General features: G+C 50.1%; 1 protein-coding gene across 1 annotated transcript in view; it reads left to right on the plus strand.

Moving 5' to 3' along the window:
• TRIP12 (thyroid hormone receptor interactor 12) overlaps positions 1 to 20,432 on the plus strand; it is a 221,968-nt gene that overhangs the window by 133,839 nt on the left and 67,697 nt on the right. The window contains 2 exon segments of the mRNA XM_075341548.1: positions 4 to 160; positions 2,791 to 2,944. Coding sequence (XP_075197663.1) covers positions 4 to 160; positions 2,791 to 2,944 — 311 coding nt within the window.

Consider the following 20,432-nt stretch of genomic DNA (forward strand, 5'->3'; position numbering starts at 1 on the left):
CAGCGAGCTGATGCCATGTTTACCAAAAGAAGGAATATTTGCTGTTGATACAATGTTAAAGAAAGGAAATGCCCAAAACACTGACGGGGCCATTTGGCAGTGGAGGGACGATCGTGGGCTGTGGCACCCATACAGCCGTATTGATAGTCGAATCATAGAGGTAACTGTTTTGTCATGGAGTCTATAATGTTGAAGGCCATGCATGTTTTACTCATAAACATTTGTATATGTGTCCGTGTTTTATATTGTGTGTTTTATATGAAATAATTTGGCTAGCAGGGTCCTGCCTGAGCATTGTCCCCTCGTACACTACCCTTCCTTCAACTGACTGTCTCTTTTTATCGTGACTGTTCCTCTCTATGGATTGTGGCATGATCACTTCTGTAACTCGGAATATGACGCTCTTGGCTGCCGATAACAATGGACCATAGTGACTGGTAGTAAAACATTGGAGCTGCTTTTTACGTTCTATTACAGAATTTCTGAAGGTTTATGCGGGCTTCACACGAGACGATCTATCGTGCGATCGCCCCCCCGTCGTTTGTGCGTCATGGGCAATTAGTTGCCCATGGCGCACAAAGTCGTTAAACCCCCGTCACACGCACTTACCTGTTGAGCGACGTCGCTGTGGGCGGCGAACATCTACTTCCTGAAGGGGGTGGGACAATGGGCGTCACAGCGACGTCACACAGCGGCCGGCCAATAGAAGCGGAGGGGCGGAGATCAGCAGGACGTAAACATCCCTCCCACCTCCTTCTTTCCGCATTGCGGCGGGTCGCAGGTAAGCTGTGTTCATTGTTCCCAGGGTGTCACACGGAGCGATGTGTGCTGCCCCGGGTACGATGAACAACTGGCGCAAAGAAGAATAAAGGACTTTTTAAAAATGAGCGACTTGTCAACGATACACGATTTGTAACAGACTTGCGAACATTCTGAGTCGCTTAGAGGTGTCGCATGCAACGACATCGCAAACTATGCCGGATGTGCGTCACGAAAACCGTGACCCCGACGACATATCGCACGATAGATCGTCTCGTGTGACGTCCCCATTAGATTTGTTATAGTCACCAACTCCTGATGTTCTATAATACAATGTGTAGAGCGGCTGTTTGTGCTTTAGAGGGATCCTATCAGGACGATTTTTACTACATACTAGTGGTATTTCTGTACAGGTCCCAGTACAATAATATAAATGCCTGGCTTGTGATAATCTGAGAAATCAAGCTTTTTTATACCATATGCAAATTCCACTAGTGTTGTGCCAAGTCATCCAGAGTGAATCCACACCCCTAGTGCACGGTCAGGCTAATTTGCACGTGAATTTAAGGCTACGTGCCCATGATCAGGACCCGCTGCGTCCCTGACCTGCGGAGCAGTGAGTCTCCTGCGCAGGAAACCTCAGTGGCTCATGCCCACAATCCGGGCTCAGTCAGTTGTGGTCTCTCTTCTGTTCTCCCTGCATAGAACACTTGCGACTCTGCAGCAAATAATTGACATGCTGCAGTCTGGAAAGTCGCACTGCGGGTCAGTGTTTGCTGCAGCACACACAAGCACAATGGGCACGAGATTTCTAGAAATCCCATCCACTGTGCTTGTATTGTACAACGCATGGTTTTGGGCGCAGTTGAAGCATGCTGCATCCAAAACGCTATGAAAACTGATCGTGGGCACTTACCCCTAAAGCTTGATTCCTTGGTGCGGACACATCAGATTACTACAATACAGGGATATTTTCTATTGCTGCACTAGCGCCTATACAGTTATACCACTTGTTTCCGTAGTAAAATAGTCTGGACTGGTTCCCATTATCTCACATCATTCGCGGTCCTCAGCAGCGCTCTTTCTGGGCTAAATGCATGTGTGTTTGTATTCAGCCATGTTTCTGCATGTCTTTGTTCAGCACATAAATAACAGTAGACCATGTTTTGTCCTCTTTAGGTGGCTATCCAGAGATGTCTTAGCCTCAGACATCACATATAGTAATATCTGATCCCAACCGAGAGCTACTTGCTCTTCAGTTTTTCTCTCTGATTTTGCCCTTATAAAAAATATTTTATTTGAAGACCAATCTGTTGCCATTTTGTGTTCTTTTTTTTTCAATCCCCCCACTCTCACAGAGATATAGTATTGGTCTGTTAACCTTCATCACTTTTCAGCTATGTAAGATACATTTCTACCATTAAGCCCAAGGGCTCCGCAGATGACAGGACGTTGTTCACATGAAAAATGCTGCTGCCATATCTGTACATATTAGGTAGGATGGGATGAATATTGGAGACCTATAGACATAGCTCTTAAAGAGAATTCTCCACCTTCATCAATGCAAGGCCCCTATAGAAAATATAATGTATATTCTCTTCCTACAGCGAGGCCACCTCAGCAATATCAGCGCTGCTGTTCCCAGCGGATGATGTGACTGGCTGCTCAGGAAGCCGCACCGCAGGACTATTTTGCGCTGCGGGGAAAAAAAAAAAAAACTGGGCATGAGATTTCTAGGAATCCCATCCACTGTACTTGTATTGTGCAATGCAGCGTTTTGGACTCCCACACTTCCAAAACGCTGAACCCTGATCGTGGTTACGTACGCTAAGAAGCCCTGAATTGATTAGGTTGGGGGGCTGTCTAATAGTGAACAATCCCTTTTTAGTTGCTGATCTCTTTTTTGAGTCATTGTTTTTATGAAGACATTTTATCACCCCGAGAAGACAAAACACAGTCTAGCATTGTGCGTGATGAAGTTGTGTTTTTCTATTCAAGGATTATCTCTCTGTTTTATATCTGTGTTCTCAGGCAGCCCATCAGGTTGGTGAGGATGAAATAAGTTTGTCTACACTGGGGCGTGTTTATACTATTGATTTTAATTCTATGCAGCAAATCAACGAGGATACCGGAACTGCACGCGCCATTCAGAGAAAACCTAACCCTTTAGCCAATGCTAACACTAGTAAGTATTCCCCGCCATTCCTCTGATTGCTATGGAGCCGTGTGCCTTCTCTTTCCTAATCTAGTCTGTTTTTCACTATACATTAAATATTTGAACTAAAAGTTTGTAGGATATAGTCTTTTATTTTGTAAAGGTATGTATTTCAATATTTGCTTTTCCTTTATTCTGACTTCTTTTTGCATTTTCTAAAGGGTGGTATTTGGTTTGTTCATCCATGTGTTCTACCTCTAACATACCAATTGTCTCCTTAATGGAATTTTTTTTCTGTGTTCAGATGGCTTTTTTTAAAAAAAAAATTTCAGCAGCTTTCCCTGTACTAAGCCTGAGGCAGTGCACTGTTTAAAAATATATCTTTCTTGGATTTGGTGAACTTTAATATTGTGGGAAGAAAAAAAAAAAGTTTCTTTTAGGTGAATTAGGTCTGAAGAGGCCAGTAGGCAGTCTAAAACCGACAAGTGCTCTGGTCATCTTTACTAAACCGTGCCCTAACTCTTGATGTGTGACCACACACCGATGTTGTGGAGGGTTCAGTTCGGGCAGCTCTGAGCACCGGACTGACTTGGCACTGAACCTTAGACACCTGGGGCCCAAGTTGTCTAAAGATGGAAAGATTGCTTTTTCATCAATACCTACTTGATCAGTGAAGTATGTTGTTGTTGTGTTTTGTTTTTTTTAAGTACATGGACATTTTATGTATGTATAAGGGCTAGAGTTGGGTTTTATTAAATATTTTGCTGTTTGCCTTTTATATCCCTGTATTGCACTGTCTATTGCTGGCTGTAGAAAGCCAACTAAAGGTTCAGTTACATAGCCGAGCTATTGGATAGGAGTGTACCCCTAGGGGTGTTTCCCAATAATCATGCAGGGTGACCAGGCTGACTATTACCCAACAAATGAGGAAAACTCTCATCTGTAGGCTGAATGAGCTTTGGTTTGCCCCAAAAAACATCTATTACGGCAGATCATCGTTCTGCATAAACTGGACGTGCTGCGGAGAACAATGGCCACCTATGCGCTCTTGACCATCTATTACAGACCATTGTGTGCGCTTATTAAATGCAGTCTGTTTATGTAAACCAGCTGTTAAATGACCACTGACCAGCAAACAAGTAGGTGATCAGCTGTCGATTTTAAAGGGAACCTGTCAGCAGACATTTAGCCCAAAACCTAAGATTCCCCCTCTGCAGCTCCTGGGCTGCTTTCTAGAAAGGTCCCTGTTATTATTGTGCCCCATGTGAGACCAAAATAAAGACTTTATAAAGTGGTACCTTTTTTGTATGCAGATTCTGTAAATGTGACACGGGGGCGGGCTGCCTGATGGCCGTTAGTCTGCCTCCTGCCGCTTTAGGCCGTCCCCCCATTGCTGATTTCCTTAGCTGTGGACGCCGCCCAGTGCTCCACAGGTCCCGCGCATGCCCAGTGCTCCACAGGTCCCGCGCATGCCCAGTGCTCCTCTCGTGGATGAGCACTGTGCCCAGTGTCACCGCTGGTGACGTGCGCGCAGGCTTTAGATTATGGGCGGTGCTGTGATGTTTATTACCAAGCAACCGCCCATAATCGCGGGACCGCGCTTTCCCCCTCGGCGTCCTTCGTTCTGCGCAAGCGCGGTGCTGCTGACCCCACGTCACCTCCTTCTATCTATTTCCTGCCTCAGGGCAAGATGGGAAGGAGTTGACGTGGGGTCAGCAGCACCGCGCTTGCGCAGAACGAAGGACGCCGAGGGGGAAAGCGCGGTCCCGCGATTATGGGCGGTTGCTTGGTAATAAACATCACAGCACCGCCCATAATCTAAAGCCTGCGTGCACGTCACCAGCGGTGACACTGGGCACAGTGCTCATCCACGAGAGATGAGCACTGGGCATGCGCGGGGACCTGTGGAGCACTGGGCGGCGTCCACAGCTATGGAAATCAGCGATGGGGGACGGCCTAAAGCGGCAGGAGGCAGACTAACGGCCATCAGGCAGCCCGCCCCCGTGTCACATTTACAGAATCTGAATACAAAAAGGTACCACTTTATAAAGTCTTTATTTTGGTCTCACAGGGGGCACAATAATAACGGACCTTTTCTAGAATGCAGCCTAGGAGCTGCAGAGGGGGAATCTTTTAGGTTTTAACGAAATTTCTGCTGACAGGTTCCCTTTAATGCCCCAAGACAAGTGATATAAACCCGTCTTTAGAATCAGTCAGTGAGCTCGTTCTTGTAACTCTTTACACTGTTTATCAACTGAAAGAAGATAAATAAAATCACTGCAAAAAGAAAAGATATACAGTTAGGTCCAGAAATATTTGGACAGTGACACAATTTTCGCGAGTTGGGCTCTGCATGCCACCACATTGGATTTGAAATGAAACCTCTACAACAGAATTCAAGTGCAGATTGTAACGTATAATTTGAAGGTTTGATCAAAAATATCTGATAGAAATTGTAGGAATTGTACACATTTCTTTACAAACACTCCACATTTTAGGAGGTCAAAAGTAATTGGACAAATAAACCAAACCCAAACAAAATATTTTTATTTTCAATATTTTGTTGCGAATCCTTTGGAGGCAATCACTGCCTTAAGTCTGGAACCCATGGACATCACCAAACGCTGGGTTTCCTCTTTCTTAATGCTTTGCCAGGCCTTTACAGCTGCAGCCTTCAGGTCTTGCTTGTTTGTGGGTCTTTCTGTCTTAAGTCTGGATTTGAGCAAGTGAAATGCATGCTCAATTGGGTTAAGATCTGGTGATTGACTTGGCCATTGCAGAATGTTCCACTTTTTTGCACTCATGAACTCCTGGGTAGCTTTGGCTGTATGCTTGGGGTCATTGTCCATCTGTACTATGAAGCGCCGTCCGATCAACTTTGCGGCATTTGGCTGAATCTGGGCTGAAAGTATATCCCGGTACACTTCAGAATTCATCCGGCTACTCTTGTCTGCTGTTATGTCATCAATAAACACAAGTGACCCAGTGCCATTGAAAGCAATGCATGCCCATGCCATCACGTTGCCTTCACCATGTTTTACAGAGGATGTGGTGTGCCTTGGATCATGTGCCGTTCCCTTTCTTCTCCAAACTTTTCTTTGTCGCTCCATTGGGAGACCCAGACAATTGGGTGTATAGCTATGCCTCTGGAGGCCACACAAAGTATTACACTAAAAGTGTAAAGCCCCTCCCCTTCTGCCTATACACCCCCCGTGCTCCCACGGGCTCCTCAGTTTTTATGCTTTGTGCGAAGGAGGCAGACATGCACGCATAGCTCCACAGCTTAGTCAGCAGCAGCTGCTGACTATGTCGGATGGAAGAAAAGAGGGCCCTTAACAGGGCCCCCAGCATGCTCCCTTCTCACCCCACTCTTGTCTGCGGTGTTGTTAAGGTTGAGGTATCCATTGCGGGTACGGAGGCTGGAGCCCACATGCTGTTTTCCTTCCCCATCCCCTTCAGGGCTCTGGGTGAAGTGGGATCCTAATCGGTCTCCAGGCACTGAGACCGTGCTCCATCCACAGCTCCTGGACTGCTGGATAAGGAGCCGAGTATCGTCAGGGACATGGCCCTGCTACTTTCAGGTACTCTGTGTCCCCGTGGGGACCGCGCACAGAAACACTCCAGCATTGCTGGGTGTGTTAGTGCGCCGGGGACTGCAGCGCTGCCGCGCTTGTGCCATCACACACTGCAGCGTGGCTGGGTGTGTTAGTTTACTGGGGACTACCGCGCTGACCGCCGCTGCCATGTTTACTCTGCGGCGCGGCTGGGACTGTTAGTACGCCAGGGACTACCGCGCCGACCGCGCTTATACGGCGGCTGCGCTTATAACTTTAGTCCCCGGCTTTTGCGGCCTAGTCTCATTCTTTTCCCGCCCCCAGGCCTGCCAGTCAGGGGAAGGGCGGGACGCTGTACAGGACATCAGCACTGAGGGCTGGAACATGCTTTGCATACTCCACCCCCCTCACTGTGCACAGTGGGGCACCAGATTCCCGCACTTTCTAGGGCACGCCCACGGCCCCCTCCTCTCCTCAGGACGCCGGCAGCCATTCCTGTCAGCTCTTCTGACGCTGGAGAGGGGAGACAAGCTCTGGGAGACCCAGGCAGGGATTCTGGTGACCACACAACCGCTTTGAGCGGGCGGTAAGCAGCACCTGAGGTGCTGGCCCCACTTGTGCAGAAGTGTACTAATAGATTATATGATTGCAAATGTATGTAAAGCGCTGTGGAATTAATAGCGCTATATAAATGAATAAAATTATTATTATTATTATTATTATTATTATAGGCTATACTTTACACTGTATGGTGCACGGTTGATTTTTGGCTATATACCCTCCTGGGTTGCTCAGGGGAGACAACAGCATGGCGTCCACAAGAAGCAAGGGTGCCAAAACACAGGCTTACTATGCTGCCTGCGCCGCATGTAAGGCTTCACTACCGGCAGGTTCCACTGACCCGCATTGTGTACAGTGCTCGGCCCCTGTGGCACTTGCTCAGCCGGAGCCTCTGCTAAGGGTGGCCCAGGGGGAGCCACCTGCTAACACTGTCCAGGTGACAGGGACGGAGTTTGCAGTTTTTACTGAAAGACTTTCTGAGACTATGGCTAAGATACTAGAAGCTTTGCAGTCCAGACCGGTATCTGAGACCAGGGGCACTGTGGAATCATTGCCCCCTGGTTCCCCTCTGTTGGAACAACAATGTCCTCCCGGGGTGTCTCATAGATCCCAGGGTGAGGTCTCTGACACGGACCGCAGCCCCAGACCGCCTAAGCGAGCTCGCTGGGAAATCCCCTCGACATCATCACATTGTTCAGGGTCTCAGCGGGAGGACTCTCTGTATGATGAAGCGGAGGTAGCTGATCAGGATTCTGATCCTGAGGCCGCTCTCAACCTTGATACTCCTGATGGGGACGCCATAGTGAATGATCTTATCGCGTCCATAAATCAAATGTTGGATATTTCTCCCGCAGCTCTTCCAGTAGAGGAGTCAGCTTCTCAGCAGGAGAAATTCCGTTTCAGGTTTCCCAAGCGTACAACGAGTATGTTTCTGGACCAGTCTGACTTCAGAGAGGCAGTCCAGAAACACCGAGTTTGTCCAGATAAGCGTTTTTCTAAGCGCCTTAAGGATACACGTTATCCCTTCCCCCCTGACGTGGTCAAGGGCTGGACTCAGTGTCCCAAGGTGGATCCTCCAATCTCCAGACTGGCGGCTAGATCCATAGTTGCAGTTGAAGATGGGGCTTCTCTCAAGGATGCCACTGACAGACAGATGGAGCTCTGGTTGAAATCCATCTATGAAGCTATCGGCGCGTCTTTTGCTCCAGCATTCGCAGCCGTATGGGCACTCCAAGCTATCTCAGCGGGTCAAGCGCAAATTGACGCACTCACACGTACGTCTGCGCCGCAAGTGGCGTCCATAACCTCTCAAACGTCGGCATTTGCGTCCTACGCTATTAATGCTGTCCTGGACTCTGCGAGCCGTACGGCGGTTGCAGCCGACAATTCGGTGGCAATACGCAGGGCCTTGTGGCTGAGGGAATGGAAGGCAGATTCTGCTTCCAAAAAGTGCTTAACCGGTTTGCCATTTTCTGGCGACCGTTTGTTTGGTGAGAGATTGGATGAAATCATCAAACAATCCAAGGGAAAGGAAACATCCTTACCCCAGGCCAAACCAAACATACCCCAACAGAGGAGGGGACAGTCGAGGTTTCGGTCCTTTCGGGGTGCGGGCAAGTCCCGATTCTCCTCGTCCAAAAGGCCTCAGAAGGATCAGAGGAACTCCGATTCATGGCGGTCTAAGTCACGCCCTAAAAAGACCGCCGGAGGTGCCGCTACCAAGGCGGCTTCCTCATGACTTACGGCCTCCTCACACCGCATCCTCGGTCGGTGGCAGGCTCTCCCGCTTTTGCGACACCTGGCTGCCACAGGTAAAAGACCGTTGGGTGAGAGACATTCTGTCTCACGGTTACAGGATAGAGTTCAGCTCTCGTCCTCCGACTCGATTCTTCAGAACATCTCCGCCTCCCGAGCGAGCCGATGCTCTTCTGCAGGCGCTGGGCACTCTGAAGGCAGAAGGAGTGGTGGTCCCTGTTCCTCTTCAGCAACAGGGTCACGGTTTTTACTCCAACCTGTTTGTGGTCCCAAAGAAGGACGGGTCTTTCCGTCCGGTCCTGGACCTAAAACTGCTCAACAAACACGTAAAGACCAGGCGGTTCCGGATGGAATCCCTCCGCTCCGTCATCGCCTCAATGTCCCAAGGAGATTTCCTTGCATCGATCGATATCAAAGATGCTTATCTCCACGTACTGATTGCGCCAGAGCATCAGCGCTTCCTGCGCTTCGCCATAGGAGACGAACACCTTCAGTTCGTGGCACTGCCGTTCGGCCTGGCGACAGCCCCACGGGTTTTCACCAAGGTCATGGCTACAGTAGTAGCGGTCCTCCACTCTCAGGGTCACTCGGTGATCCCTTACTTAGACGATCTGCTGGTCAAGGCACCCTCTCAAGAGGCATGCCAGCACAGCCTCAACGCTACTCTGGAGACTCTCCAGAGTTTCGGGTGGATCATCAATTTTCCAAAGTCAAATCTGACACCGGCCCAATCGCTGACATACCTTGGCATGGAGTTTCATACCCTCTCAGCGATAGTGAAGCTTCCGCTGAACAAGCAGCGTTCACTACAGACGGGGGTGCAATCCCTCCTTCAAGGTCAGTCACACCCCTTGAGGCGCCTCATGCACTTCCTGGGGAAGATGGTGGCAGCAATGGAGGCAGTCCCTTTCGCGCAGTTTCACCTGCGTCCTCTTCAATGGGACATCCTACGCAAATGGGACAGGAAGCCGACGTCCCTCGACAGGAACGTCTCCCTCTCTCAGGCAACCAAAGCTTCCCTTCGGTGGTGGCTTCTTCCCACTTCATTATCGAAGGGTAAATCCTTCCTACCCCCATCCTGGGCGGTGGTCACGACGGACGCGAGTCTGTCAGGGTGGGGAGCAGTTTTTCTCCACCACAGGGCTCAGGGTACGTGGACTCGGCAAGAGTCCTCACTTCAGATCAATGTTCTGGAGATCAGGGCAGTGTATCTGGCCCTAAAAGCGTTCCAGCAGTGGCTGAAAGGCAAGCAGATCCGAATTCAGTCGGACAACTCCACAGCGGTGGCTTACATCAACCACCAAGGAGGAACACGCAGTCGGCAAGCCTTCCAGGAAGTCCGGCGGATTTTGATGTGGGTGGAAGCCACGGCCTCCACCATCTCCGCAGTTCACATCCCGGGCGTGGAAAACTGGGAAGCAGATTTTCTCAGTCGCCAGGGCATGGACGCAGGGGAATGGTCCCTTCACCTGGACGTGTTTCAGGAGATCTGTTGCCGCTGGGGGATGCCGGACGTCGACCTAATGGCGTCCCGGCACAACAACAAGGTCACGGCATCCATGGCACGTTCTCACGATCACAGAGCTCTGGCGGCAGACGCCTTAGTTCAGGATTGGTCGCAGTTTCAACTCCCTTATGTGTTTCCTCCGCTGGCACTGTTGCCCAGAGTGTTACGCAAGATCAGGGCAGACTGCCGCCGCGCCATCCTCGTCGCTCCAGACTGGCCGAGGAGGTCGTGGTACCCGGATCTGTGGCATCTCACGGTCGGCCAACCGTGGGCACTACCAGACCGACCAGACTTGCTGTCTCAAGGGCCGTTTTTCCATCTGAATTCTGCGGCCCTCAACCTGACTGTGTGGCCATTGAGTCCTGGATCTTAGCGTCTTCAGGATTATCTCAAGAGGTCATTGCCACTATGAGACAGGCTAGGAAACCAACGTCCGCCAAGATCTACCACAGGACGTGGAAAATATTCCTGTCGTGGTGCTCTGCTCAGGGTTTTTCTCCCTGGCCATTTGCCTTGCCCACTTTTCTGTCCTTTCTTCAGTCCGGATTGGAAAAGGGTTTGTCACTCGGCTCCCTTAAGGGACAAGTCTCTGCGCTCTCTGTGTTTTTTCAGAAGCGCCTGGCCAGACTTCCACAGGTACGCACGTTCCTGCAGGGGGTTTGTCACTTCGTCCCTCCTTACAAACGTCCGTTGGAACCCTGGGATCTGAACAGGGTGCTGATGGTTCTTCAGAAACCACCGTTCGAGCCAATGAGGGATATTTCTCTCGCACGCCTTTCGCAGAAAGTGGTTTTCCTAGTAGCAGTCACTTCACTTCGGAGAGTGTCTGAGCTAGCAGCACTGTCATGCAAAGCCCCTTTCCTGGTGTTTCACCAGGACAAGGTGGTTCTGCGTCCGGTTCCGGAATTTCTCCCTAAGGTGGTATCCCCCTTTCATCTCAATCAGGATATCTCCTTACCTTCTTTTTGTCCTCATCCAGTTCACCAATGTGAAAAGGATTTGCACTTGTTAGATCTGGTGAGAGCACTCAGATTCTACATTTCTCGTACGGCGCCCCTGCGCCGCTCGGATGCACTCTTTGTCCTTGTCGCTGGCCAGCGTAAAGGGACACAAGCCTCCAAATCAACCCTGGCTCGGTGGATCAAGGAACCAATTCTCGAAGCTTATCGTTCCTCGGGGCTTCCGGTTCCATCAGGGCTGAAGGCCCATTCTACCAGGGCCGTGGGAGCGTCCTGGGCCTTGCGGCACCAGGCTACGGCTCAGCAGGTGTGTCAGGCAGCTACCTGGTCGAGCCTGCACACTTTCACGAAACACTATCAGGTGCATACCTATGCTTCGGCAGATGCCAGCCTAGGTAGGCGAGTCCTTCAGGCGGCGGTTGCCCACCTGTAGGACGGAGCCGGTTGCGGCTCTATTATGAGGTATTATTTACCCACCCAGGGACTGCTTTTGGACGTCCCAATTGTCTGGGTCTCCCAATGGAGCGACAAAGAAGAAGGGAATTTTGTTTACTTACCGTAAATTCCTTTTCTTTTTCTCTCTATTGGGAGACCCAGACAATTGGGTGTATAGGCTATGCCTCCGGAGGCCGCACAAAGTACTACACTTAAAAGTGTTAAGCCCCTCCCCTTCTGCCTATACACCCCCCGTGCTCCCACGGGCTCCTCAGTTTTTTGCTTTGTGCGAAGGAGGCAGACATGCACAGCACAGCTCCACAGATTAGTCAGCAGCAGCTGCTGACTATGTCGGATGGAAGAAAAGTGGGCCCATATAGGGCCCCCAGCATGCTCCCTTCTCACCCCACTCTTCTCGGCGGTGTTGTTAAGGTTGAGGTATCCATTGCGGGTACGGAGGCTGGAGCCCACATGCTGTTTTCCTTCCCCATCCCCCTCAGGGCTCTGGGCGAAGTGGGATCCCATCGGTCTCCAGGCACTGAGACCGCGCTTCATCCACAACTCCTGTGGAGCCTGATGGATAGGAGCCAGGTACCGTTCAGGGACATGGCCCTGCATCTTGGAGGTACTCTGTATCCCTGTGGGGACCGCGCACGGCATCACCTCAGCTTTGCTGGGTGTGCTAGTGCACCGGGGACCGCGGCGCTGACCGGGTCTATATGTGCCATTACACACTCAGCGTCGCTGAGTGTGTTTATATGTAGGGGCTACCGCACTAACCGCCGCTGCCATGGGAGACTGCGGCGCGGCTGGGACTTGTAGTTCGCCGGGGACTTTCACGCCGGCCGCGCTTTTACGGCGGCCGCGTTTATTACTAGAGTCCCCGGCTTGCTTGCGGCCTAGTTTCCTTTTCTCCCGCCCTCAGCCCTGACAGGCAGGGGAAGGGCGGGACGCTGCAGAGCGAGCAGCACTGAGGGCTGGAGTATGATTTGCATACTCCACCCCCCCTCACTGTGCACAGTGCAGGCACCAGCTCCCGCACTTTCTCGGCCACGCCCACGGCTCCCTCCTCTCGTCAGGACGCCGCAGCCATTCCTGTCAGCTCCTCCGACGCTGCAGAGAGGGATTAACCCTGGGAGACCCAGACACGGTCTCTGGTGGCCTCACAACCGCTTTAAAGCGGGTGGTAAGCAGCACCTGTTGGTGCTAACCCCATGGTGCTGTAGTGTATTGGTACATTATTTGTGTATTGTATATACTTTACACTGTATGAGCACAGTTCTTCTGGCTATATACCCTATTGTGTCACTCAGGGAAAACTATAGCATGGCGCCCACAAAAGGCAGGGGTGCCAAAACACAGGCTTATTATGCTGCCTGCGCCGCAAGTAAGACCCCACTACCGGCAGGTTCCACTGACCCTCATTGTGTGCAGTGTTCGGCCCCTGTGACACTTCTTCAGCCGGAGCCTATGCTAAGAGGGGCCCAGGGGGAGCCACCTGTTGACACTGTCCAGGTGACGGGGACTGAGTTTGCAAAACTCTCTGAGACTATGGCTAAGATACTAGAAGCCTTGCAGTCCAGGCCGGTATCTCAGCAAAGGGACTCTGGTGAATCATTGTTCCCTGGCCCCCCTCAGTTGGACCTTCAATGTCCTCCCGGGGTATCTCATACATCCCAGACTGAGGGTTCGGACTTAGACCCCAGCCCCAGATTGACTAAGCGGGCTCGCTTAGAATTTCCCTCGACATCATATTGTTCAGGGTCTCAGCGGGGGGAATCTCTGGTTGATGATGCGGAGTCAGCTGATCAGGATTCGGATCCTGAGAGCGCTCTCAATCTTAATACTCCAGACGGGGACGCCGTAGTGAACGATCTTATTGCGTCCATCCATCAGTTGCTGGATATTTCTCCCTCAGCCCCTCCGGCGGAGGAATCCGCTTCGCAGCAGGAGAAATTTCGTTTCAGGTTCCCCAAGCGTACACAGAGTATGTTTCTAGACCACTCTGATTTCAGAGAGGCAATCCAGAATCACCATGCTTGTCCAGATAAGCGTTTTTCTAAGCGCCTTAAGGATACACGTTATCCTTTCCCCCCGGACGTGGTTAAAGGTTGGACTCAATGCCCCAAAGTGGATCCTCCAATCTCCAGACTGGCGGCTAGATCCATACTTGCAGTGGAAGATGGGGCCTCACTCAAAGATGCCACTGACAGGCAGATGGAGCTCTGGTTGAAATCCATCTATGAAGCTATCGGAGCTTCTTTTGCCCCAGCATTCGCAGCCGTATGGGCGCTGCAAGCTATCTCAGCAGGTCAAGCGCAAATTGAAGCAGCCACATGCACGGCCGCGCCACAAGTGGCATCCATTACCACCCAGACCTCGGCAATTGCGTCTTACGCTATTAATGCTGTCCTGGACTCTGTGAGCCGTACGGCGGTTGCGGCCGCCAATTCGGTGGTACTCCGCAGGGCCTTGTGGCTACGGGAATGGAAGGCAGATTCTGCTTCCAAAAAGCGCTTAACCAGTTTGCCAATTTCTGGCGACAGGCTGTTTGGCGAGCGCCTGGATGAAATCATCAAACAATCCAAGGGAAAGGATACATCCTTACCCCAGCCCAAACAGAACATCCCCCAACAGAGGAGAGGGCAGTCGAGGTTTCGGTCCTTTCGGGGCGCGGGCAGGTCCCAATTCTCCTCGTCCAAAAGGTCTCAGAAAGAACAAAGGAACTCTGATGCATGGCGGTCTAAGTCACGTCCTAAAAAGACCATTGGAGGCACCGCTAACAAAGCGGCTTCCTCATGACTTTCGACCTCCTCTAGTAGCATCCTCGGTCGGTGGCAGGCTCTCCCGCTTTTGCGACACCTGGCTGCCACAAATAAAAGACCGCTGGGTGAGAGACATTCTGTCTCACGGTTACAAGATAGAGTTCACCTCTCGTCCCCCGACTCGATTCTTCAGGTCCTCTCCGCCTCCCGAGCGAGCCGAGGCTCTTCTGCAGCCGCTGGGCACTCTGAAGGCAGAAGGAGTGGTGGTCCCTGTTCCTCTTCAGCAACAGGGCCAAGGGTTTTACTCCAACCTGTTTGTGGTCCCAAAGAAGGACGGGTCTTTCCGTCCTGTCCTGGACCTGAAAATTCTCAACAAACACGTAAAGACCAGGCGGTTCCGGATGGAATCCCTCCGCTCCGTCATCGCCTCAATGTCTCAAGGAGATTTCCTGGCATCGATCGATATCAAAGATGCTTATCTCCACGTTCCGATTGCCCCAGAGCACCAGCGCTTCTTGCGCTTCGCCATAGAAAACGAACACCTGCAGTTCGTGGCACTGCTATTCGGCCTGGCAACAGCCCCACGGGTTTTCACCAAGGTTATGGCTACTGTAGTTGCGGTCCTCCATTCTCAGGGTCACTCGGTGATCCCGTACTTGGACAATCTGTTGATCAAGGCACCCTCTCAAGAGGCATGCCAACACAGCCTCGACGCTACCCTGGAGACTCTCCAGAGTTTCGGGTGGATCATCAATTTTCCAAAGTCAAATCTGACACCGGCCCAATCGCTGACATACCTTGGCATGGAGTTCCATACCCTCTCAGCGATAGTGAAGCTTCCGCTGATCAAGCAGCAGTCACTACAGAAAGGGGTACAATCTCTCCTTCAAGGCCAGTCATTCCCCTTGAGGCGCCTCATGCACTTCCTGGGGAAGATGGTGGCAGCAATGGAAGCAGTCCCTTTCGCGCAGTTTCACCTGCGTCCCCTTCAATGGGACATCCTACGCAAATGGGACAGGAAGCCGACGTCCCTCGACAGGACCGTCTCCCTTTCTCAGGCGACCAAAGCCTCCCTTCGGTGGTGGCTTCTTCCCACTTCATTATCGAAGGGGAAATCCTTCCTACCCCCATCCTGGGAAGTAGTCACGACGGACGCGAGTCTGTCAGGGTGGGGAGCGGTTTTTCTCCACCACAGGGCTCAGGGTACGTGGACCCGGCAAGAGTCCTCGCTTCAGATCAATGTTCTGGAAATACGGGCAGTGTATCTTGCCCTGAAAGCGTTCCAGCAGTGGCTGGAAGGCAAGCAGATCCGAATTCAGTCGGACAATTCCACAGCGGTGGCATACATCAACCACCAAGGCGGCACACGCAGTCGACAAGCCTTCCAGGAAGTCCGGCGGATTTTGATGTGGGTGGAAGCCACGGCCTCCACCATATCCGCAGTTCACATCCCAGGCGTAGAAAACTGGGAAGCAGATTATCTCAGTCGCCAGGGCATGGACGCAGGGGAATGGTCCCTTCACCCGGACGTGTTTCAGGAGATCTGTTGCCGCTGGGGGGTGCCGGACGTCGACCTCATGACGTCCCGGCACAACAACAAGGTACCAATGTTCATGGCACGGTCTCAAGATCCCAGAGCTCTGGCGGCAGACGCCTTAGTTCAGGATTGGTCGCAGTTTCAGCTCCCTTATGTGTTTCCTCCGCTGGCACTGTTGCCCAGAGTGTTACGCAAGATCAGGGCCGACTGCCGCCGCGTCATCCTCGTCGCTCCAGACTGGCCGAGGCGGTCGTGGTACCCGGATCTGTGGCATCTCACGGTCGGCCAACCGTGGGCACTACCAGACCGACCAGACTTGCTATCTCAAGGGCCGTTTTTCCATCTGAATTCTGCAGCCCTCAACCTGACTGTGTGGCCATTGAGTCCTGGATCCTAGCGTCTTCAGGGTTATCTCAAGAGGTCATTGCCACTATGAGACAGGCTAGAAAACCAACGTCCGCCAAGATCTATCACAGGACGTGGAAAATTTTTCTGTCATGGTGCTCTGCTCAGGGTTTTTCTCCCTGGCCATTTGCATTACCTACTTTTCTGTCCTTCCTTCAATCTGGACTAGAAAAGGGTTTGTCGCTCGGCTCCCTTAAGGGACAAGTCTCAGCGCTCTCTGTGTTTTTCCAGAAGCGCCTAGCTAGACTTCCACAGGTACGCACGTTCCTGCAGGGAGTTTGTCACATCGTTCCACCTTACAAGCGGCCGTTAGAACCCTGGGATCTAAACAGGGTGCTGATGGTTCTTCAGAAACCACCTTTCGAGCCAATGAGAGATATCTCCCTCTCACGACTTTCGCAGAAAGTGGTTTTGCTAGTAGCAGTCACTTCTCTTCGGAGAGTGTCCGAGCTAGCAGCATTGTCGTGCAAAGTTCCTTTTCTGGTGTTTCACCAGGACAAGGTGGTTCTACGTCCGGTTCCGGAATTTCTTCCTAAGGTGGTATCCCCCTTTCATCTCAATCAGGATATTTCCTTACCTTCTTTTTATCCTCATCCAGTTCACCAATGTGAAAAGGATTTGCACTTGTTAGATCTGGTGAGAGCACTCAGACTCTACATTTCTCGTACGGCGCCCCTGCGCCGCTCGGATGCACTCTTTGTCCTTGTCGCTGGCCAGCGTAAAGGATCACAGGCTTCCAAATCAACCCTGGCTCGGTGGATAAAGGAGCCAATTATCGAAGCTTACCGTTCGGCTGGGCTTCCGGTTCCCTCAGGGCTGAAGGCCCATTCTACCAGAGCCGTGGGAGCGTCCTGGGCTTTGAGGCACCAGGCTACGGCTCAACAGGTGTGTCAGGCGGCTACCTGGTCGAGCCTGCACACTTTCACGAAGCACTATCAGGTGCATACCTATGCTGCGGCGGATGCCAGCCTAGGTAGACGAGTCCTTCAGGCGGCGGTTGCCCACCTGTAGGAAAGGGCCGTTTTACGGCTCTCTTACAAGGTATTATTTTACCCACCCAGGGACTGCTTTTGGACGTCCCAATTGTCTGGGTCTCCCAATAGAGCGAAAAAGAAGAAGGGAATTTTGTTTACTTACCGTAAATTCCTTTTCTTCTAGCTCTAATTGGGAGACCCAGCACCCGCCCCTGTTTTTTTGTGTACACATGTTGTTCATGTTGAATGGTTTTAGTTCTCCGATATTCCTTCGGATTGAAGTTACTTTAAACCAGTTTATAATTCTTTTTCCTCCTTCTTGCTTTTGCACCAAAACTGAGGAGCCCGTGGGAGCACGGGGGGTGTATAGGCAGAAGGGGAGGGGCTTAACACTTTTAGTGTAGTACTTTGTGCGGCCTCCGGAGGCATAGCCTATACACCCAATTGTCTGGGTCTCCCAATTAGAGCTAGAAGAAAAGGAATTTACGGTAAGTAAACAAAATTCCCTTCTTCTTCTAGCTCCAATTGGGAGACCCAGCACCCGCCCCTGTTTTTTTGTGTACACATGTTGTTCATGTTGAATGGTTTCAGTTCTCCGATATTCCTTCGGATTGAACTGTTTATAATTTTTTCCTCCTTCTTGCTTTTGCACCAAAACTGAGGAGCCCGTGGGAGCACGGGGGGTGTATAGGCAGAAGGGGAGGGGCTTTACACTTTTAGTGTAGTGCTTTGTGTGGCCTCCGGAGGCATAGCTATACACCCAATTGTCTGGGTCTCCCAATTGGAGCTAGAAGAAAAGGAATTTACGGTAAATAAACAAAATTCCCTTCTTTTCTTCCCATCATTCTGGTACAGGTTGATCTTTGTCTCATCTGTCCATAGAATACTTTTCCAGAACTGAGCTGGCTTCATGAGGTGTTTTTCAGCAAATTTAACTCTGGCCTGTCTATTTTTGGAATTGATGAATGGTTTGCATCTAGATGTGAACCCTTTGTATTTACTTTCATGGAGTCTTCTCTTTACTGTTGACTTAGAGACAGATACACCTACTTCACTGAGAGTGTTCTGGACTTCCGATGATGTTGTGAACGGGTTCTTCTTCACCAAAGAAAGTATGTGGTGATCATCCACCACTGTTGTCATCCGTGGACGCCCAGGCTTTTTTGAGTTCCCAAGCTCACCAGTCAATTCCTTTTTTTCTCAGAATGTACCCGACTGTTGATTTTGCTACTCCAAGCATGTCTGCTATCTCTCTGATGGATTTTTTCTTTTTTTTCAGCCTCAGGATGTTCTGCTTCACCTCAATTGAGAATTCCTTAGACCGCATGTTGTCTGGTCACAGCAACAGCTTCCAAATGCAAAACCACACACCTGTAATCAACCCCAGACCTTTTAACTACTTCATTGATTACAGGTTAACGAGGGAGACGCCTTCAGAGTTAATTGCAGCCCTTAGAGTCCCTTGTCCAATTACTTTTGGTCCCTTGAAAAAGAGGAGGCTATGCATTACAGAGCTATGATTCCTAAACCCTTTCTCCGATTTGGATGTGAAAACTCTCATATTGCAGCTGGGAGTGTGCACTTTCTGCCCATATTATATATATAATTGTATTTCTGAACATGTTTTTGTAAACAGCTAAAATAACAAAACTTGTGTCACTGTCCAAATATTTCTGGACCTAACTGTACCTACCCAGAAAATAAGCCCTACTGGGATTTCTGAGGCTTTTTTGAGTATACTTAATTGCGGCTCCATAAGGAAGTATCCAAGGAGATTAAACAGCTAAAGAATACAGTGGGACTCTTCATCAAAGAAGGCAAACACCCCCAAAAGAAAGCAGACACCCTAACTCAATCCCCTTCCCCACCAAAAAAAAGTACTGATATAATAGCACACTAACCAGGCCCAAAACAATTAGTTTTCAAGTGCTGATGGTGGATGGACTCTCATTTGGAGATCTGTTTCGCTGTCAGTTCCCTTGCCGTTCCAGCTGCATTGCACTGTACTGCACACAAACCGATCGGGTACAAGTATCCCTTCACTCGCGTAATACTGCTTCCAGTCACCAGGGGGAGCCAACTGCTGCTGCTGTAGAATGCAGGGGGATTCGACAGTGACTGAGATTTGTATGGGAGAGCCCACTCACTTGCCAACTGTAATTGTTTGGGGGTCTGTTAAGTGCGATTGTGTGTGTGTGTTGAGGGGGGTCTTACTTTTTCTTTTGAGGGTAAACTTAGCAGTGCATAGAGAATAATTAAATTTAGGCAGGTAAATTAACCATATTGTATGTACCCACCACTATAGGACTGCTTGTGCACCATGAAAATAGCAGATCTGATAAGAACATGAGCATCTGAACCAGTAATCGGACTAACACAAAACCTTCATGTTCCAAAATGTGATGACATGATTATATTTGAATAAATGTTGATTTTTTTTCTTTTTATTTTTTATTTTTTTTTGTTCAGAAATAAATGTGGATTGTTGGTCATGGGAAATTGTAAGATATTGCCTGAAAATAAGCCCTAGCGCAGCTTTCAAAGCAAAAAAATTATATTAAGACCCTGACTGGGGAACATAATAGTGTGTGATCATAAATCAGCCGAGTGGAATTCCGTAAGGGACAATTAAGCCTTGCAATCTCTCCCTTCAGATGGAGCTGGCTGACGGATCCTCAGTTAACTCATTCGCTAGCCAGCGTTTGCAGAGAAACAAATAGCCTGCAAATGCCAGGAGGTGCAACATTTTTAATGGAAGATAATTGCACAAATTGTTTTACTCCACAATGCATGCATTTAAGGCCTCAATAAGATTGTCAGGACTTTTCACGGATAGTATACCTACTCATAGTCTATGATGGGATTCATGTACATGGTTTCACAAGGGCATGGCTGGTTTTTATCAGCATTAGTGCAAAGTCACCCATGAAAGTGTATGGGTCTGTGAATGTCACGCACTGCAAATATATGCCTTCTGTTTGGAATGTTTGGGGGTTTTTTTATTTTAATTGCAGTAAACGAGAAAGCTTTAGTAATGTCTTTTTTTATTTTTATTTTTTCTTCAGC

This window comes from Anomaloglossus baeobatrachus, chromosome 3, assembly GCF_048569485.1.
Source record: "Anomaloglossus baeobatrachus isolate aAnoBae1 chromosome 3, aAnoBae1.hap1, whole genome shotgun sequence".
Lineage (NCBI taxonomy): Eukaryota > Metazoa > Chordata > Amphibia > Anura > Aromobatidae > Anomaloglossus > Anomaloglossus baeobatrachus.